General features: G+C 51.6%; 1 protein-coding gene across 1 annotated transcript in view; it reads left to right on the top strand.

The window, feature by feature from the left end:
* Positions 1–13,629, top strand: part of LOC139411637 (unconventional myosin-Va-like) — a 90,188-nt gene extending 76,559 nt beyond the window's left edge. Inside the window, exons 30-41 of the mRNA XM_071158233.1 lie at positions 7,705–7,903; positions 8,927–8,995; positions 9,691–9,784; positions 9,892–10,038; positions 10,462–10,616; positions 10,784–10,873; positions 11,258–11,408; positions 11,715–11,899; positions 12,502–12,599; positions 12,697–12,871; positions 13,160–13,240; positions 13,360–13,629. Coding sequence (XP_071014334.1) covers positions 7,705–7,903; positions 8,927–8,995; positions 9,691–9,784; positions 9,892–10,038; positions 10,462–10,616; positions 10,784–10,873; positions 11,258–11,408; positions 11,715–11,899; positions 12,502–12,599; positions 12,697–12,871; positions 13,160–13,240; positions 13,360–13,512 — 1,597 coding nt within the window. The 3' untranslated portion in view covers positions 13,513–13,629. The remainder of the gene's footprint in view (positions 1–7,704; positions 7,904–8,926; positions 8,996–9,690; positions 9,785–9,891; positions 10,039–10,461; positions 10,617–10,783; positions 10,874–11,257; positions 11,409–11,714; positions 11,900–12,501; positions 12,600–12,696; positions 12,872–13,159; positions 13,241–13,359) is intronic.
* Positions 13,630–18,167: the final 4,538 nt, after the last annotated feature.

Genomic DNA, 18,167 nt, shown 5'->3' on the forward strand with positions numbered 1-18,167 from the left:
CCTCTAGTCCACCACCACCCCACCTCCTCTAGTCCACCACCACCCCTCCTCCTCTAGTCCACCACCACCTCACCTTCTCTAGTCCACCACCACCCCTCCTCCTCTAGTCCACCAACATCCCTCCTCCTCTAGTCCACCATCATCCCTCCTCCTCTAGTCCACCACCACCCCACCTTCTCTAGTCCACCACCACCCCACCTCCTCTAGTCCACCATCATCCCACCTCCTCTAGTCCACCACCACCCCACCACCTCTAGTCCACCACCACCCCACCTCCTCTAGTCCACCACCACCCCACCACCTCTAGTCCACCACCACTCCACCTCCTCTTGTCCACCACCACCCCTCCTCTTCTAGTCCACCACCACCCCTCCTCTTCTAGTCCACCATCACCCCACCTCCTCTAGTCCACCACTGCCCCACCTCCTCTAGTCCACCATCATCCCTCCTCCTCTAGTCCACCATCATCCCACCTCCTCTAGTCCACCACCACACCACCTCCTCTAGTCCACCACCACGCCACCCCCTCTAGTCCACCACCACCCCACCTCCTCTAGTCCACCACCACCCCTCCTCCTCTAGTCCACCACCACCTCACCTTCTCTAGTCCACCACCACCCCTCCTCCTCTAGTCCACCAACATCCCTCCTCCTCTAGTCCACCATCATCCCTCCTCCTCTAGTCCACCACCACCCCACCTTCTCTAGTCCACCACCACCCCACCTCCTCTAGTCCACCATCATCCCACCTCCTCTAGTCCACCACCACCCCACCACCTCTAGTCCACCACCACCCCACCTCCTCTAGTCCACCCCTCCTCTTCTAGTCCACCACCACCCCTCCTCTTCTAGTCCACCATCACCCCACCTCCTTTAGTCCACCACCACCCCACCTCCTCTAGTCCACCATCATCCCACCTCCTCTAGTCCACCGTCATCCCTCCTCCTCTAGTCCACCATCATCCCTCCTCCTCTAGTCCACCATTATCCCTCCTCCTCTAGTCCACCATCATCCCTCCTCCTCTAGTCCACCATCATCCCTCCTCCTCTAGTCCACCATCATCCCTCCTCCTCTAGTCCACCACCACCCCTCCTCCTCTAGTCCACCATCATCCCTCCTCCTCTAGTCCACCATCACCCAACCTCCTCTAGTCCACCACCACCCCACCTCCTCTAGTCCACCACCACCCCACCTCATCTAGTCCACCACCACCCCACCTCCTCTAGTCCACCACCACCCCACCTCCTCTAGTCCACCATCATCCCACCTCCTCTAGTCCACCACCACCCCACCTCTAGTCCACCACCACCCCATCTCCTCTAGTCCACCACCATCCCTCCTCCTCTAGACCACCGCTCTAGTCCACCATCATCCCTCCTCCTCTTGTCCACCACCACCCCACCTCCTCTAGTCCACCACCCCACCTCTAGTCCACCACCACCCCATCTCCTCTAGTCCACCACCCCACCTCTAGTCCACCATCACCCCATCTCCTCTAGTCCACCACCATCCCTCCTCCTCTAGTCCACCATCACCCCTCCTCCTCTTGTCCACCATCATCCCTCCTCCTCTAGTCCACCACCCCACCTCTAGTCCACCACCACCCCATCTCCGCTAGTCCACCATCATCCCTCCTCCTCTTGTCCACCACCATCCCTCCTCCTCTAGACCACCGCTCTAGTCCACCACCATCCCTCCTCCTCTAGTCCACCGCTCTAGTCCACCAACATCCCTCCTCCTCTAGACCACCGCTCTAGTCCACCACCATCCCTCCTCCTCTAGTCCACCATCACCCCTCCTCCTCTTGTCCACCATCATCCCTCCTCCTCTAGTCCACCACCCCACCTCCTCTAGTCCACCACCACCCCACCTCCTTTAGTCCACCACCACCCCTCCTCCTTTAGTCCACCACCACCCCTCCTCCTCTAGTCCACCACCACCCCTCCTCCTCTAGTCCACCATCATCCCTCCTCCTCTAGTCCACCATCATCCCTCCTCCTCTAGTCCACCACCACCCCACCTCCTCTAGTCCACCACCACGCCACCTCCTCTAGTCCACCACCACCCCACCTCCTCTAGTCCACCACCACCCCACCTCCTCTAGTCCACCACCACCCCTCCTCCTCTAGTCCACCACCACCTCACCTTCTCTAGTCCACCACCACCCCTCCTCCTCTAGTCCACCACCATCCCTCCTCCTCTAGTCCACCATCATCCCTCCTCCTCTAGTCCACCACCACCCCACCTCCTCTAGTCCACCATCATCCCACCTCCTCTAGTCCACCACCACCCCACCACCTCTAGTCCACCACCACCCCACCTCCTCTAGTCCACCACCACCCCACCTCCTCTAGTCCACCACCACCCCACCTCCTCTAGTCCACCACCATCCCACCTCCTCTAGTCCACCACCACGCCACCTCCTCTAGTCCACCACCACCCCACCTCCTCTAGTCCACCACCACCCCACCACCTCTAGTCCACAACCACCCCACCTCCTCTAGTTCACCACCACTCCACCTCCTCTAGTCCACCACCACCCCTCCTCTTCTAGTCCACCAACACCCCTCCTCTTCTAGTCCACCATCACCCCACCTCCTTTAGTCCACCACCACCCCACCTCCTCTAGTCCACCATCACCCCACCTCCTCTAGTCCACCATCATCCCTCCTCCTCTAGTCCACCATCATCCCTCCTCCTCTAGTCCACCATCATCCCTCCTCCTCTAGTCCACCATCATCCCTCCTCCTCTAGTCCACCATCATCCCTCCTCCTCTAGTCCACCATCATCCCTCCTCCTCTAGTCCACCATCATCCCTCCTCCTCTAGTCCACCACCACCCCTCCTCCTCTAGTCCACCATCATCCCTCCTCCTCTAGTCCACCATCACCCAACCTCCTCTAGTCCACCACCACCCCACCTCCTCTAGTCCACCACCACCCCACCTCCTCTAGTCCACCACCACCCCACCTCCTCTAGTCCACCACCACCCCACCTCCTCTAGTCCACCACCACCCCACCTCCTCTAGTCCACCATCATCCCACCTCCTCTAGTCCACCACCACCCCACCTCTAGTCCACCACCACCCCATCTCCTCTAGTCCACCACCATCCCTCCTCCTCTAGACCACCGCTCTAGTCCACCATCATTCCTCCTCCTCTTGTCCACCACCACCCCACCTCCTCTAGTCCACCACCCCACCTCTAGTCCACCACCACCCCATCTCCTCTAGTCCACCACCCCACCTCTAGTCCACCATCACCCCATCTCCTCTAGTCCACCACCATCCCTCCTCCTCTTGTCCACCACCATCCCTCCTCCTCTAGACCACCGCTCTAGTCCACCACCATCCCTCCTCCTCTAGTCCACCGCTCTAGTCCACCAACATCCCTCCTCCTCTAGACCACCGCTCTAGTCCACCACCATCCCTCCTCCTCTAGACCACCGCTCTAGTCCACCACCCTCCCTCCTCCTCTAGACCACCGCTCTAGTCCACCATCACCCCTCCTCCTCTTGTCCACCACCGCCCCACCTCCTCTAGTCCACCACTGCCCCACCTCCTCTAGTCCACCATCATCCCTCCTCCTCTAGTCCACCATCGTCCCACCTCCTCTAGTCCACCACCGCCCCACCTCCTCTAGTCCACCATCATCCCACCTCCTCTAGTCCACCACCACCCCACCTCCTTTAGTCCACCACCACCCCTCCTCCTCTAGTCCACCACCACCCCTCCTCCTCTAGTCCACCATCATCCCTCCTCCTCTAGTCCACCATCATCCCTCCTCCTCTAGTCCACCACCACCCCACCTCCTCTAGTCCACCACCACGCCACCTCCTCTAGTCCACCACCACCCCACCTCCTCTAGTCCACCACCACCCCACCTCCTCTAGTCCACCACCACCCCTCCTCCTCTAGTCCACCACCACCTCACCTTCTCTAGTCCACCACCACCCCTCCTCCTCTAGTCCACCACCATCCCTCCTCCTCTAGTCCACCATCATCCCTCCTCCTCTAGTCCACCACCACCCCACCTCCTCTAGTCCACCATCATCCCACCTCCTCTAGTCCACCACCACCCCACCACCTCTAGTCCACCACCACCCCACCTCCTCTAGTCCACCACCACCCCACCTCCTCTAGTCCACCACCACCCCACCTCCTCTAGTCCACCACCACCCCACCTCCTCTAGTCCACCACCATCCCACCTCCTCTAGTCCACCACCACGCCACCTCCTCTAGTCCACCACCACCCCACCTCCTCTAGTCCACCACCACCCCACCACCTCTAGTCCACCACCACCCCACCTCCTCTAGTTCACCACCACTCCACCTCCTCTAGTCCACCACCACCCCTCCTCTTCTAGTCCACCAACACCCCTCCTCTTCTAGTCCACCATCACCCCACCTCCTTTAGTCCACCACCACCCCACCTCCTCTAGTCCACCATCACCCCACCTCCTCTAGTCCACCATCATCCCTCCTCCTCTAGTCCACCATCATCCCTCCTCCTCTAGTCAACCATCATCCCTCCTCCTCTAGTCCACCATCATCCCTCCTCCTCTAGTCCACCATCATCCCTCCTCCTCTAGTCCACCATCATCCCTCCTCCTCTAGTCCACCATCATCCCTCCTCCTCTAGTCCACCATCATCCCTCCTCCTCTAGTCCACCATCATCCCTCGTCCTCTAGTCCACCATCATCCCTCCTCCTCTAGACCACCATCATCCCTCCTCCTCTAGACCACCATCATCCCTCCTCCTCTAGTCCACCACCACCCCTCCTCTTCTAGTCCACCATCACCCCACTTCCTTTAGTCCACCACCACCCCACCTCCTCTAGTCCACCATCACCCCACCACCTCTAGTCCACCGTCATCCCTCCTCCTCTAGTCCACCGTCATCCCTCCTCCTCTAGTCCACCACCATCCCTCCTCCTCTAGTCCACCATCATCCCTCCTCCTCTAGTCCACCACCACCCCACCTCCTCTAGTCCACCATCATCCCACCTCCTCTAGTCCACCACCACCCCACCACCTCTAGTCCACCACCACCCCACCTCCTCTAGTCCACCACCACCCCACCTCCTCTAGTCCACCACCACCCCACCTCCTCTAGTCCACCACCACCCCACCTCCTCTAGTCCACCACCACCCCACCTCCTCTAGTCCACCACCATCCCACCTCCTCTAGTCCACCACCACGCCACCTCCTCTAGTCCACCACCACCCCACCTCCTCTAGTCCACCACCACCCCACCACCTCTAGTCCACCACCACCCCACCTCCTCTAGTTCACCACCACTCCACCTCCTCTAGTCCACCACCACCCCTCCTCTTCTAGTCCACCAACACCCCTCCTCTTCTAGTCCACCATCACCCCACCTCCTTTAGTCCACCACCACCCCACCTCCTCTAGTCCACCATCACCCCACCTCCTCTAGTCCACCATCATCCCTCCTCCTCTAGTCCACCATCATCCCTCCTCCTCTAGTCAACCATCATCCCTCCTCCTCTAGTCCACCATCATCCCTCCTCCTCTAGTCCACCATCATCCCTCCTCCTCTAGTCCACCATCATCCCTCCTCCTCTAGTCCACCATCATCCCTCCTCCTCTAGTCCACCATCATCCCTCCTCCTCTAGTCCACCATCATCCCTCCTCCTCTAGACCACCATCATCCCTCCTCCTCTAGTCCACCACCACCCCTCCTCTTCTAGTCCACCATCACCCCACTTCCTTTAGTCCACCACCACCCCACCTCCTCTAGTCCACCATCACCCCACCTCCTCTAGTCCACCGTCATCCCTCCTCCTCTAGTCCACCGTCATCCCTCCTCCTCTAGTCCACCATCATCCCTCCTCCTCTAGTCCACCATCATCCCTCCTCCTCTAGTCCACCATCATCCCTCCTCCTCTAGTCCACCACCACCCCACCTCCTCTAGTCCACCACCACGCCACCTCCTCTAGTCCACCACCACCCCACCTCCTCTAGTCCACCATCATCCCTCCTCCTCTAGTCCACCATCATCCCTCCTCCTCTAGTCCACCATCATCCCTCCTCCTCTAGTCCACCATCATCCCACCTCCTCTAGTCCACCATCACCCCACCTCCTCTAGTCCACCGTCATCCCTCCTCCTCTAGTCCACCGTCATCCCTCCTCCTCTAGTCCACCATCATCCCTCCTCCTCTAGTCCACCATCATCCCTCCTCCTCTAGTCCACCATCATCCCTCCTCCTCTAGTCCACCACCACCCCACCTCCTCTAGTCCACCACCACGCCACCTCCTCTAGTCCACCACCACCCCACCTCCTCTAGTCCACCATCATCCCTCCTCCTCTAGTCCACCATCATCCCTCCTCCTCTAGTCCACCATCATCCCTCCTCCTCTAGTCCACCATCATCCCTCCTCCTCTAGTCCACCATCATCCCTCCTCCTCTAGTCCACCATCATCCCTCCTCCTCTAGTCCACCATCATCCCTCCTCCTCTAGACCACCATCATCCCTCCTCCTCTAGTCCACCATCATCCCTCCTCCTCTAGTCCACCATCATCCCTCCTCCTCTAGTCCACCATCATCCCTCCTCCTCTAGTCCACCATCATCCCTCCTCCTCTAGTCCACCATCATCCCTCCTCCTCTAGACCACCATCATCCCTCCTCCTCAAGCCACCATCATCCCTCCTCCTCTAGTCCACCATCATCCCTCCTCCTCTAGACCACCATCATCCCTCCTCCTCTAGACCACCATCATCCCTCCTCCTCTAGTCCATCATCATCCCTCCTCCTCTAGTCCACCATCATCCCTCCTCCTCTAGACCACCATCATCCCTCCTCCTCTAGACCACCATCATCCCTCGTCCTCTAGTCCACCATCATCCCTCGTCCTCTAGTCCACCATCATCCCTCGTCCTCTAGTCCACCATCATCCCTCGTCCTCTAGTCCACCATCATCCCTCCTCCTCTAGTCCACCATCATCCCTCCTCCTCTAGTCCACCATCATCCCTCCTCCTCTAGACCACCACCACCCCTCCTCCTCTAGACCACCACCACCCCTCCTCCTCTAGTCCACCATCATCCCTCCTCCTCTAGTCCACCATCATCCCTCCTCCTCTAGTCCACCATCATCCCTCCTCCTCTAGTCCACCATCATCCCTCCTCCTCTAGACCACCATCATCCCTCCTCCTCTAGTCCACCATCATCCCTCCTCCTCTAGTCCACCATCATCCCTCCTCCTCTAGTCCACCATCATCCCTCCTCCTCTAGACCACCATCATCCCTCCTCCTCTAGACCACCATCATCCCTCCTCCTCTAGTCCACCATCATCTCTCCTCCTCTAGTCCACCATCATCCCTCCTCCTCTAGACCACCATCATCCCTCCTCCTCTAGTCCACCATCATCCCTCATCCCCCTCTTTGTTAATCCTTTTTTCTGTTCCCTTTCTTTCCTTTGTGTTTGTTTGTCAGATCCCCACTGCTGACTTCCATAGGCTGAATGAGGACGGAGAGCTGTGGCTGGTATATGAAGGGTTAGAGGAGACCAACAGGTTAACCGTGTGTGTGTGTGTGTGTGTGGACCAGGCGTGGTGTGAGGCTGTTTGCTCTTGCTCCCTCCATCCCATCTTTTCTCCTTCTTGCTTTCCCAACCTCCTATAGTAGTTGAAGAATTATTCTAATCTTCTCTCTCCATCCCCTCCTCTCAGACTGTTGGAGGGCCAGATGCAGCAGCAGCGGCGTAGCTATGACAACGAGGTGGAGGTGTTGCGAGGGGAGTTACAGAGTGTTAAAGAGGAGAATAACCGTCAACAACAGCTGCTGGCCCAGAACCTGCAGCTCCCACCAGAGGCACGCATAGAGGCTAGTCTACAGCATGAGATCACACGACTCACCAACGAAAACCTGGTACGTTACACGCTAACACACACACATAGTATACACACACACATACACGGAGTGTACAAAACATTAAGGACACCTGCTCTTTCCATGATAGACTGACCAGGTGAAAGCTATGATCCCTTATTGATGTCACTTGTTAAATCCACTTCAATCAGTATAGATGAACGGGAGGAGACAGGTTAAAGAAGGATTTAAACAATCGAGACATGGATTGTGTGTGTGTGCCATTCAGAGGGTGAACGGGTGAGACAAAATATTCAAGTGCCATTGAACGGGGTATGGTAGTAGGTGTCAGGTGCACCGGTTTGTGTCAAGAACTGCAACGCTGCTGGGTTTTTCACACTCAACCGTTTCCCGTGTGTATCAAGAATGGTCCACCACCCAAAAGGACATCCAGCCAACACAACACAACTCCCCGAGCTGACAAGGTACAAATCTGTCGTTCTGCCCCTGAACAGGCAGTTAACCCACCGTTCCTAGGCCGTCATTGAAAATAAGAATTTGTTCTTAACTGACTTGCCTAGTTAAATAAAGGTAAATAAATAAATAAAAACTCTGGGAAGCATTGGAGTTGACATGGGCCACCATCCCAGTGGAACGCTTTCCACACCTAACAAATGATGTCTGTTCTGAGGGGAAAAGGGGGGGGGTGCAACTCAATGTTAGGAAGGTGTCCTTAATGTTTTGTACACCCAGTGTATACACACGCTTACAAACATGCAAACGTGTACACACATGCAGTCACACACACATGCACCCACATTTTAAAACACACATTTTAATACTTTTACACAATGATTTAAGCATTCAAAAGGTCATAGATGAATGAAAAAACACACACATACTCAGACCAGATCACTGGCCCCACCAAGACAACCTGCTGCCATCAACCAGCACTTCCCTTATTGGTCGGTAGTGGTACTGTGATAGTTACTGTTTTACTGAGGGGGCGTGTGTGTCCGACACCACCCAGATGTGTGTGTCCTGTGAGAACACCCTCTGATGTGTGTGGATGTCACCTAACAGGAGATGCTGAGGACTGAGGATCCAACAGCATATCGCAGCGCCAAAGTCAACATATTACGACGGATGGTTGTATGTCGAGTCTAAGGACATTGTGTGTTTCTCTGCACGTGTGTGACCACTAACAGAGTTTGGTGTGTGTCAGATTTCTACTCTAACTCTGTTAACCCACAACAGACAAATCCAGCAGAGCACCTCTTCTCTCTAACTCACACAGGAGGTCAATGTGTTAAACCCAGCACCTCTTCTCTCTAACTCACGCAGGAGGTCAATGTGTTAAACCCAGCACCTCTTCTCTCTAACTCACGCAGGAGGTCAATGTGTTAAACCCAGCATCTCTTCTCTCTAACTCACACAGGAGGTCAATGTGTTAAACCCAGCACCTCTTCTCTCTAACTCACACAGGAGGTCAATGTGTTAAACCCAGCACCTCTTCTCTCTAACTCACACAGGAGGTCAATGTGTTAAACCCAGCACCTCTTCTCTCTGTTAACATACAGCCAGGCCTTGTTTCAAATTAGCACCCCCTCTCTCTCTAACCCCACAGAGGACCAAATAAGTACCCCCTATTTTAAATCAAGCCCCTCTCTCTCTCCAACCCACTGGGTAAGGGAGCCTGTTTTTTTGTCTGAACTTTGACCATTGTCAGCTTTCTGTTTGACCGCTGATCCCTTCGCTTTGATAAACTGATCGACTATTGCCAACCTCACCTCTCTTTCTCTCTCTCTCTCTTTCTCTCTCTCTCTCTTTCTCTCTCTCTCTCTCAGGACCTCATGGAACAGCTGGAGAAGCAGGATAAAACTATCCGTAAGCTTAAGAAACAGCTGAAGGTGTTCTCAAAGAAGATTGGAGAAATGGGAGGTAAGGAAGGAGATGTACCTGACCGTCTGTGTAGATGGGTGTCTGTGTGAACTGAATTTGTGTATATCTGACCGTGTGCTTGTGCGTGTGCGTGTGTGTGTGTGTAGCTGGCCATGTTGAGACTATATCTCCGGGTCAGATGGTTGAAGAGACGGTCCGTCCGGTGAACATTCCTCGTCGCGAGAAAGACTTCCAGGGAATGTTGGAGTACAAGAAGGAGGATGAGCTGAAACTGGTTAAGAACCTCATACTGGGTATGTAACCTCCACTCTGACCTATAACCCTGACCTCTAACCATTCTCAGTCTTGCACTCTCTTTTAACTCTCTCTCTCTCTCTCTCTCTCTCTACCTCTCTCTCTCTCTCAACACCTCTACCTCTCTCTCTCTCTACCCCTCTCTCTCCCTACCTCTCTCTCCCTACCTCTCTCTCTCTCTCTCCCTCTCTCTACCTCTCTCTCTCTACCTCTCTCTCTCTACCTCTCTCTCTCTACCTCTCTCTCTCTACCTCTCTCTCTCTACCTCTCTCTCTCTACCTCTCTCTCTCTACATTTCTTTCTCTACCTCTCTCTCTACCTCTCTATGAGTGATAGAGAGAAGTTTTTCTGTTCATACATAGATACAGGCATATACATAGATAATCCAATAGTCTATTGTAACAGTCAATTATCTGTAACAGAGTTGAAGCCTCGTGGTGTAGCGGTGAATCTGATCCCAGGCCTGCCAGCCTACATCCTCTTCATGTGTCTGAGGCATGCTGACTATGTCAACGATGACCAGAAGGTCAGGACGCTGCTCACATCCACCATCAACAGCATCAAGAAGATACTCAAGGTGCGTGGGGCTCTGGTTTAAAGTAGTGCACTATATAGGGTATAGGAAGGATGTAATGTGGGGCGCACACCCTATGATGTCAGTACAACTACATTAAGTTGCTCCTATACTTGTGTAGTAACACTGTAATTACACTAGTAACTATATTGTCATTTTATCTCTGTCAGAAACGGGGGGATGACTTTGAGACGATCTCCTTCTGGCTGTCCAACACCTGCCGCTTCCTACACTGTCTGAAACAGTACAGCGGAGATGAGGTGAGACCGGACCCAGCACACACACACACACAGACAGTCTGCAACGGTACAGCGGAGATGAGGTGAGACCGGACCCAGCACACACACACACACACACAGACAGTCTGAAACAGTACAGCGGAGATGAGGTGAGACCGGACCCAGCACACACACACACACACACACACACACAGACAGTCTGAAACAGTACAGCGGAGATGAGGTGAGACCGGACCCAGCACACACACAAATGCTTACAGAGCGAGACACACACACACACACACACACACACACACAGTCTGCAACGGTACAGCGGAGGTGAGGTACACCCCAAAACACAGACACACCCCAACCTGTGTGTTTGTATCTGTTTCTCTCTCCTCCTCCTCCTCTCTGCTCCTGCAGTCGTTTATGAAGCACAACACTCCTAAGCAGAATGATCACTGCCTGTCTAACTTTGACCTGGCTGAGTACCGTCAGGTCCTCAGTGACCTGGCCATTCAGATCTACCAGCAGCTCATCAAATGCATGGAGAACATCCTACAGCCCATGATTGGTGAGTACACCACGCTGTGTGTGTGTTTTTATTCAATTCAATTGAACCTTTATTTAACTAGGCAAGTCAGTTAAGAACAAATTCTTATTTACAATGACGGCCAAACTCGGACGACGCTGGGCCAATTGTTCGCCGCCCTGTGGGACAACCGGATGTGATACAGCCTGGATTCGAACCAGGGAATGTAGCGAAGCCTCATGCACTGAGATGCAGGGCCTTAGACCGCTGCGCCACTCTGTGGTGTGTGGGTGGGTGAACATCCAACCACTAACATGTTGAGTGTGTGTGTGTGTGTGTGTGTCCCAGTCTCTGGTATGTTGGAGCATGAGACCATCCAGGGTGTGTCGGGGGTTAAGCCGACCGGTCTGCGTAAACGGACATCGAGCATCGCTGACGAGGGAACCTACACGCTGGAATCCATCTTACGCCAGCTCAGCGCTTTCCACTCCACCATGTGTCAGCACGGCACCGACCCTGAACTCATCAAACAGGTCCGTGTGCTTGTGTCTGACCCTGACCCTTGGTTGTGTTCTGACCGTGACCCTTGGTTGTGTTCTGACCGTGACCCTTGGTTGTGTTCTGACCGTGACCCTTGGTTGTGTTCTGACCGTGACCCTTGGTTGTGTTCTGACCCTGACCCTTGGTTGTGTTCTGACCCTGACCCTTGGTTGTGTCCTGACCCTGACCCTTGGTTATGTTCTGACCCTGACCCATGGTTGTGTTCTGACCCTGACCCATGGTTGTGTTCTGACCCTGACCCTTGGTTGTGTTCTGACCCTGATCCGTGGTTGTGTTCTGACCCAGGCCCTTGGTTGTGTTCTGACCCAGACCCTTGGTTGTGTTCTGACCCAGACCCTTGGTTGTGTTCTGACCCTGACCCTTGGCTGTGTTCTGGTTCTGACCCATGGCTGTGTTCTGACCCTTGGCTGTGTTCTGACCCTTGGCTGTGTTCTGACCCTGACCCTTGGCTGTGTTCTGACCCTGACCTTTGGCTGTGTCCTGACCCTGACCCTTGGCTGTGTCCTGACCCTGACCCTTGGCTGTGTCCTGACCCTTGGCTGTGTTCTGACCCTTGGCTGTGTTCTGACCCCAGGTTGTGAAGCAGCAGTTCTACATCATTGGAGCTGTGACTCTCAACAATCTACTGCTGCGTAAAGACATGTGCTCCTGGAGCAAAGGCATGCAGATCAGGTCGGTTCAGAGAGGCTGTCATGTTTTATGTATAGACAGACTGTGTCTAATGTGTTTTATAGAGTGTGTGTGTAACGTATATAATGTGGTGTACCAGGTATAACGTGAGTCAGCTGGAGGAGTGGCTGCGTGACAAGTCTCTGATGCTGTGTGGAGCCAAGGAGACTCTGGAGCCTCTGATTCAGGCTGCTCAGCTGCTGCAAGTCAAGAAGAAGACGGACGAAGACGCCGAGGCCATCTGCTCCATGTGTAACAGCTTGTCCACATCTCAGGTATCCAATCACAGCTCACTATTCTGCTCATGTACTAAACCAATTAGAGCCCTCTCTACCACTCACGTACTGAACTAACCAATCACAGCCCTCTCTACCACTCACGTACTGAACTAGTCAATCACAGCCCTCTCTACCACTTAGGTCCTGAACTGACCAATCCCAGCCCTCGGGTACTCAATTTACCAGTCAAGCCCTATCACTGCGGAGAATGGGACAGGGGATCAGTTGAGTTAATAGTTCAAGGTTCAACGAATGAAGTTTGTCTCTGTGTTTCTGTGTTCCCAGATTGTGAAGGTGTTGAACCTGTACACTCCAGTCAACGAGTTTGAAGAGAGGGTGTCTGTTACCTTCATACGAACCATACAGGTAAGGTCTGTCTGTCTGTCTGTCTGTCTGTCTGTCTGTCTGTCTGTCTGTCTGTCTGTCTGTCTGTCTGTCACTAATGTATATATTTTCTCTCCCTGTCCTTCCCTTCCTCCCCCTAGACTCGTTTGCGGGACCGCTGTGAGACTCCTCAGCTGTTGATGGACACTAAGATCATCTACCCAGTCACCTTCCCTTTCAACCCCTCCTCTCTGGCCCTGGAGACTATCCAAATACCAGGCTCCCTCAACCTAGCCTTCCTTACCCGCGTCTAACACACACACACACACACACACATACATACACAACTAATAGATAGGCTATACATATGTACACATGCATACACAAAGCATTCTCTTCCTAACACATCCAAACACTTACATACAGTGCACACACACATACACACGCTCAGCTTCCACCCTAGTAGTCTTTATATCAGTAGTTGAAAGCCCATCCTCCTCCGCGTGTACAAATGCTCAACTCTAAGAGAATGCACCGCTACAGGCCACCTTTTCTCCTATCTTACCCCCTTTTACTAAGCTACACTCCCCACCTACAACCCCATTTCAGACCTAGTACCGTGTTCCCCCAGTCCTCTTTTCTCCTCTTTGTTCTCTTCTCAATAGTGTAGTGTTTTCTAGCAGTCCGGTTCTCCCATAGGAATGTATTACGGTACACTTAAGCTAGCTGTCCAGGGCTAGCATCACAGCTAGCTAGCTCCTTCAGCTAAGCTCAGCTAGCATCTGTTGTGTTATGATAGGATGCTAGCGCTTCCACAGTTATCTAGCTAGCATCAATTTTGAGTACATCGTTATCAACTCACCCACTGAACACATTCAAGCCAAGTGCAGTACCCATTGTCTGTACCATATTTTTATACATATATAAATACATATAAATATTAATATATATATATATATATATATATCACGCTAGGGTGTTTTATTTATTGCATTTATCTCACTCCCTTTCCTAAAATACGTTTTTCTTTGCAGACAGAAAACATGGATACCATAGACTTGTAGGCTTATCTCTCCAGCTTTCCAGACCAGAGAGAAGTATGGCCTTGGAAAGACCACTAGAGTCCTGTAGTATTAGAATTATGTCTACAGCAGATTATCTATGCAGTCTCATTTAATTAGCACTATTTAATGTAGCTTTTTATTTGTTTAGCTCATAATGTATTGTGCTTAAAGATCTCTCTGCCGTAGCTTTGTCCTGCTTTAACCTGCTTCTCTAGTAGATCTGCACTTTAGCACCACTGCACCAGAGGTTGAAATAGAGGATTAGACTGGACCAGAGGTTGAAATAGAGGATTAGACTGGACCAGAGGTTGAAATAGAGGATTAGACTGGACCAGAGGTTGAAATAGAGGATTAGACTGGACCAGAGGTTGAAATAGAGGATTAGACTGGAACAGAGGTTGAAATAGAGGATTAGACTGGACCAGGGGTTGAAATAGAGGATGAGACTGGAACAGGTTGAAATAGAGGATTAGACTGGAACAGAGGTTGAAATAGAGGATTAGACTGGACCAGGGGTTGAAATAGAGGATGAGACTGGAACAGGTTGAAATAGAGGATTAGACTGGAACAGGTTGAAATAGAGGATTAGACTGGAACAGGTTGAAATAGAGGATTAGACTGGAACAGGTTAAAATAGAGGATTAGACTGGAACAGGTTGAAATAGAGGATTAGACTGGACCAGAGGTTAAAATAGAGGATTAGACTGGACCAGAGGTTGAAATAGAGGATTAGACTGGACCAGAGGTTGAAATAGAGGATTAGACTGGACCAGAGGTTGAAATAGAGGATTAGACTGGAACAGAGGTTGAAATAGAGGATTAGACTGGACCAGGGGTTGAAATAGAGGATGAGACTGGAACAGGTTGAAATAGAGGATTAGACTGGAACAGGTTGAAATAGAGGATTAGATTGGAACAGAGGTTGAAATAGAGGATTAGACTGGAACAGGTTGAAATAGAAGATTAGACTGGACCAGGGGTTGAAATAGAGGATTAGACTGGACCAGGGGTTGAAATAGAGGATTAGACTGGACCGGAGGTTGAAATAGAGGATTAGACTGGACCAGAGGTTGAAATAGAGGATTAGACTGGACCAGAGGTTGAAATAGAGGATTAGACTGGACCAGAGGTTGAAATAGAGGATTAGACTGGACCAGAGGTTGAAATGGAGGATTAGACTGGAACAGAGGTTGAAATGGAGGATTAGACTGGAACAGAGGTTGAAATAGAGGATTAGACTGGAACAGAGGTTGAAATAGAGGATTAGATTGGAACAGAGGTTGAAATAGAGGATTAGACTGGAACAGAGGTTGAAATAGAGGATTAGACTGGAACAGAGGTTGAAATAGAGGATTAGACTGGAACAGAGGTTGAAATAGAGGATGAGACTGGAACAGAGGTTGAAATAGAGGATGAGACTGGAACAGGTTGAAATAGAGGATTAGACTGGAACAGGTTGAAATAGAGGATTAGACTGGAACAGAGGTTGAAATAGAGGATTAGACTGGTACAGGTTGAAATAGAGGATTAGACTGGAACAGAGGTTGAAATAGAGGATTAGACTGGAACAGAGGTTGAAATAGAGGATTAGACTGGAACAGAGGTTGAAATAGAGGATTAGACTGGACCAGAGGTTGAAATAGAGGATTAGACTGGAACAGAGGTTAAAATAGAGGATTAGACTGGAACAGAGGTTGAAATAGAGGATTAGACTGGAACAGAGGTTGAAATAGAGGATTAGATTGGAACAGAGGTTGAAATAGAGGATTAGACTGGAACAGAGGTTGAAATAGAGGATTAGACTGGAACAGAGGTTGAAATAGAGGATTAGACTGGAACAGAGGTTGAAATAGAGGATTAGACTGGAACAGAGGTTGAAATAGAGGATTAGATTGGAACAGAGGTTGAACTAGAGGATTAGACTGGACCAGAGGTTTAAATAGATAGAGGATTAGACGTGCAGTAGTTGGCTAGACTGGACGAGTAGTTTAGATGGGTATGGGTATAAAACTATCAGGTTTAGACGGCTTCAGTTACTGTACTTGCTTCTCCACTTTAACTAAGTAGTTTGGTTTCAAAACCCCTACAGAGGACTCACTATCTTTCTCACACACTAGTGACTGTTGTTAAAAACACTGGATCCTACATATCCATTACCACAGCGTTTCCCTGATTTTTAAAAATGGGGTCGAAAAAAAATACAATAAAACCGCGCTTTGTTCATAGAACCAGGGTTACGTCGGTAACCTCCGGTAGCCTTGGTAACCTCCGGTAGCCTCTAGATACAGTTGTAATAAACAGAGCAGTTTCTGTTTTCTTCCTACAAATGTGGCTCTATCTTTTAAAAGATACAACATATAATGAATGACCCCATCACTGAAAGATCAGACTCTCAGGAACACGGACGTGTCTTCTGTTTCCTTCTACAATGGCCACAAGCCTCATTAGAACAGAGTGGACAAGACCAGGAACTAAATCAGCTAAAACAATAAGTTTACATTAGCGTTGATTTCATCACTTTTTTCTACATGGTGGAGTCGTGATGTTTTATTATATCAAAATGGGGCTGCGGACCAAACAGTTGGAACTCCTGCAGTACCAACTACTACATATCTACATGTCCTCACCCCACCACTCTGTCTGCTCCACTCTCTGTACATTATGATGGACAAGATCTATAGGTATTCCTTTCAGTATTATAGCCTTGGAAAGGAGGTTGTGTGTTACTAAACCTGGTTACCACTGAGCCAGTCTGTTTTACTGTAGTTGCTCTCATAATCCATTGCATTTAGACTCAATATCAACCATGTCTTGAATGTTTTCCCCTACAGCCTGTATGATAATGCTGCCTTGCCAGCTTTACTCCAGAAACTAAATCACTTCTTTGTAGACAAACTATTACATGCCCTGGCTACAGTCTCTACCCTACCCTACTCTATACTTACCCCCTTCTTTCATTCCCTACTAACCTACTCTAACTCTTACCCCCTTCTTTCATTCCTTACTAAGCTACTCTAACAACTCCTTCACTGTCTCCCCTACCCCCCCTCTTCACTGTCTCCCCAACCCCCTCTTCACTATCTCCCCAACCCCCTCTTCACTGTCTCCCCTACCCCCTCTTCACTGTCTCCCCTACCCCCCCGCTTCACTGTCTCCCCTACCCCCCCTCTTCACTGTCTCCCCTACCCCCTCTTCACTGTCTCCCCTACCCCCTCTTCGCTGTCTCCCCTACCCCCTCTTCACTGTCTCCCCTACCCCCCCTCTTCACTGTCTCCCCTACCCCCTCTTCACTGTCTCCCCAACCCCTTCTTCACTGTCTCCCCAACCCCTTCTTCACTGTCTCCCCTAACCCCCTTCTTCACTGTCTCCCCTAACCGCCCTCTTCACTGTCTCCCCTACCCCCCCTCTTCACTGTCTCCCCTTCCCCCCCTTCACTGTCTCCCCAACATCAGCCAAGTCTGTTTTCATGGCTCTACTTTTAGAGAAAGCAACCTTGTTTTTACTCAGCACCAGATAGTGACCAGGAGAGGGCGACATTGGACACTAGGTAACATGACTGTGGCTTCTCTAAAACCAGACGTTCTGCCAGATGTTCTATAGAATCAAAGAAGATATACTAACATTCTATTCACTACCACTAAGGCCCTTCTAACCTCTCTGACTGGTCAAGCGCTGAGGGACAGAAAGGATAGAACTACATTTCTCATCATCGTTGCCTCTCTTCCTTACTTGTGCCATCAGTGTTCACCCATACCCTAACTGCTCATCAACCATCAACCTTATTGTTTAAACTTCAACCTTATTATTAACCGTGACCTTTATTTGCCTCCCAACCCTGACCCTTTGAATTTTGCTCCCTGGCCTATAGAGAGACACGACTCAGAAAAACATATTATTATTACTAT

This window comes from Oncorhynchus clarkii, chromosome 6, assembly GCF_045791955.1.
Source record: "Oncorhynchus clarkii lewisi isolate Uvic-CL-2024 chromosome 6, UVic_Ocla_1.0, whole genome shotgun sequence".
Taxonomy (NCBI): domain Eukaryota; kingdom Metazoa; phylum Chordata; class Actinopteri; order Salmoniformes; family Salmonidae; genus Oncorhynchus; species Oncorhynchus clarkii.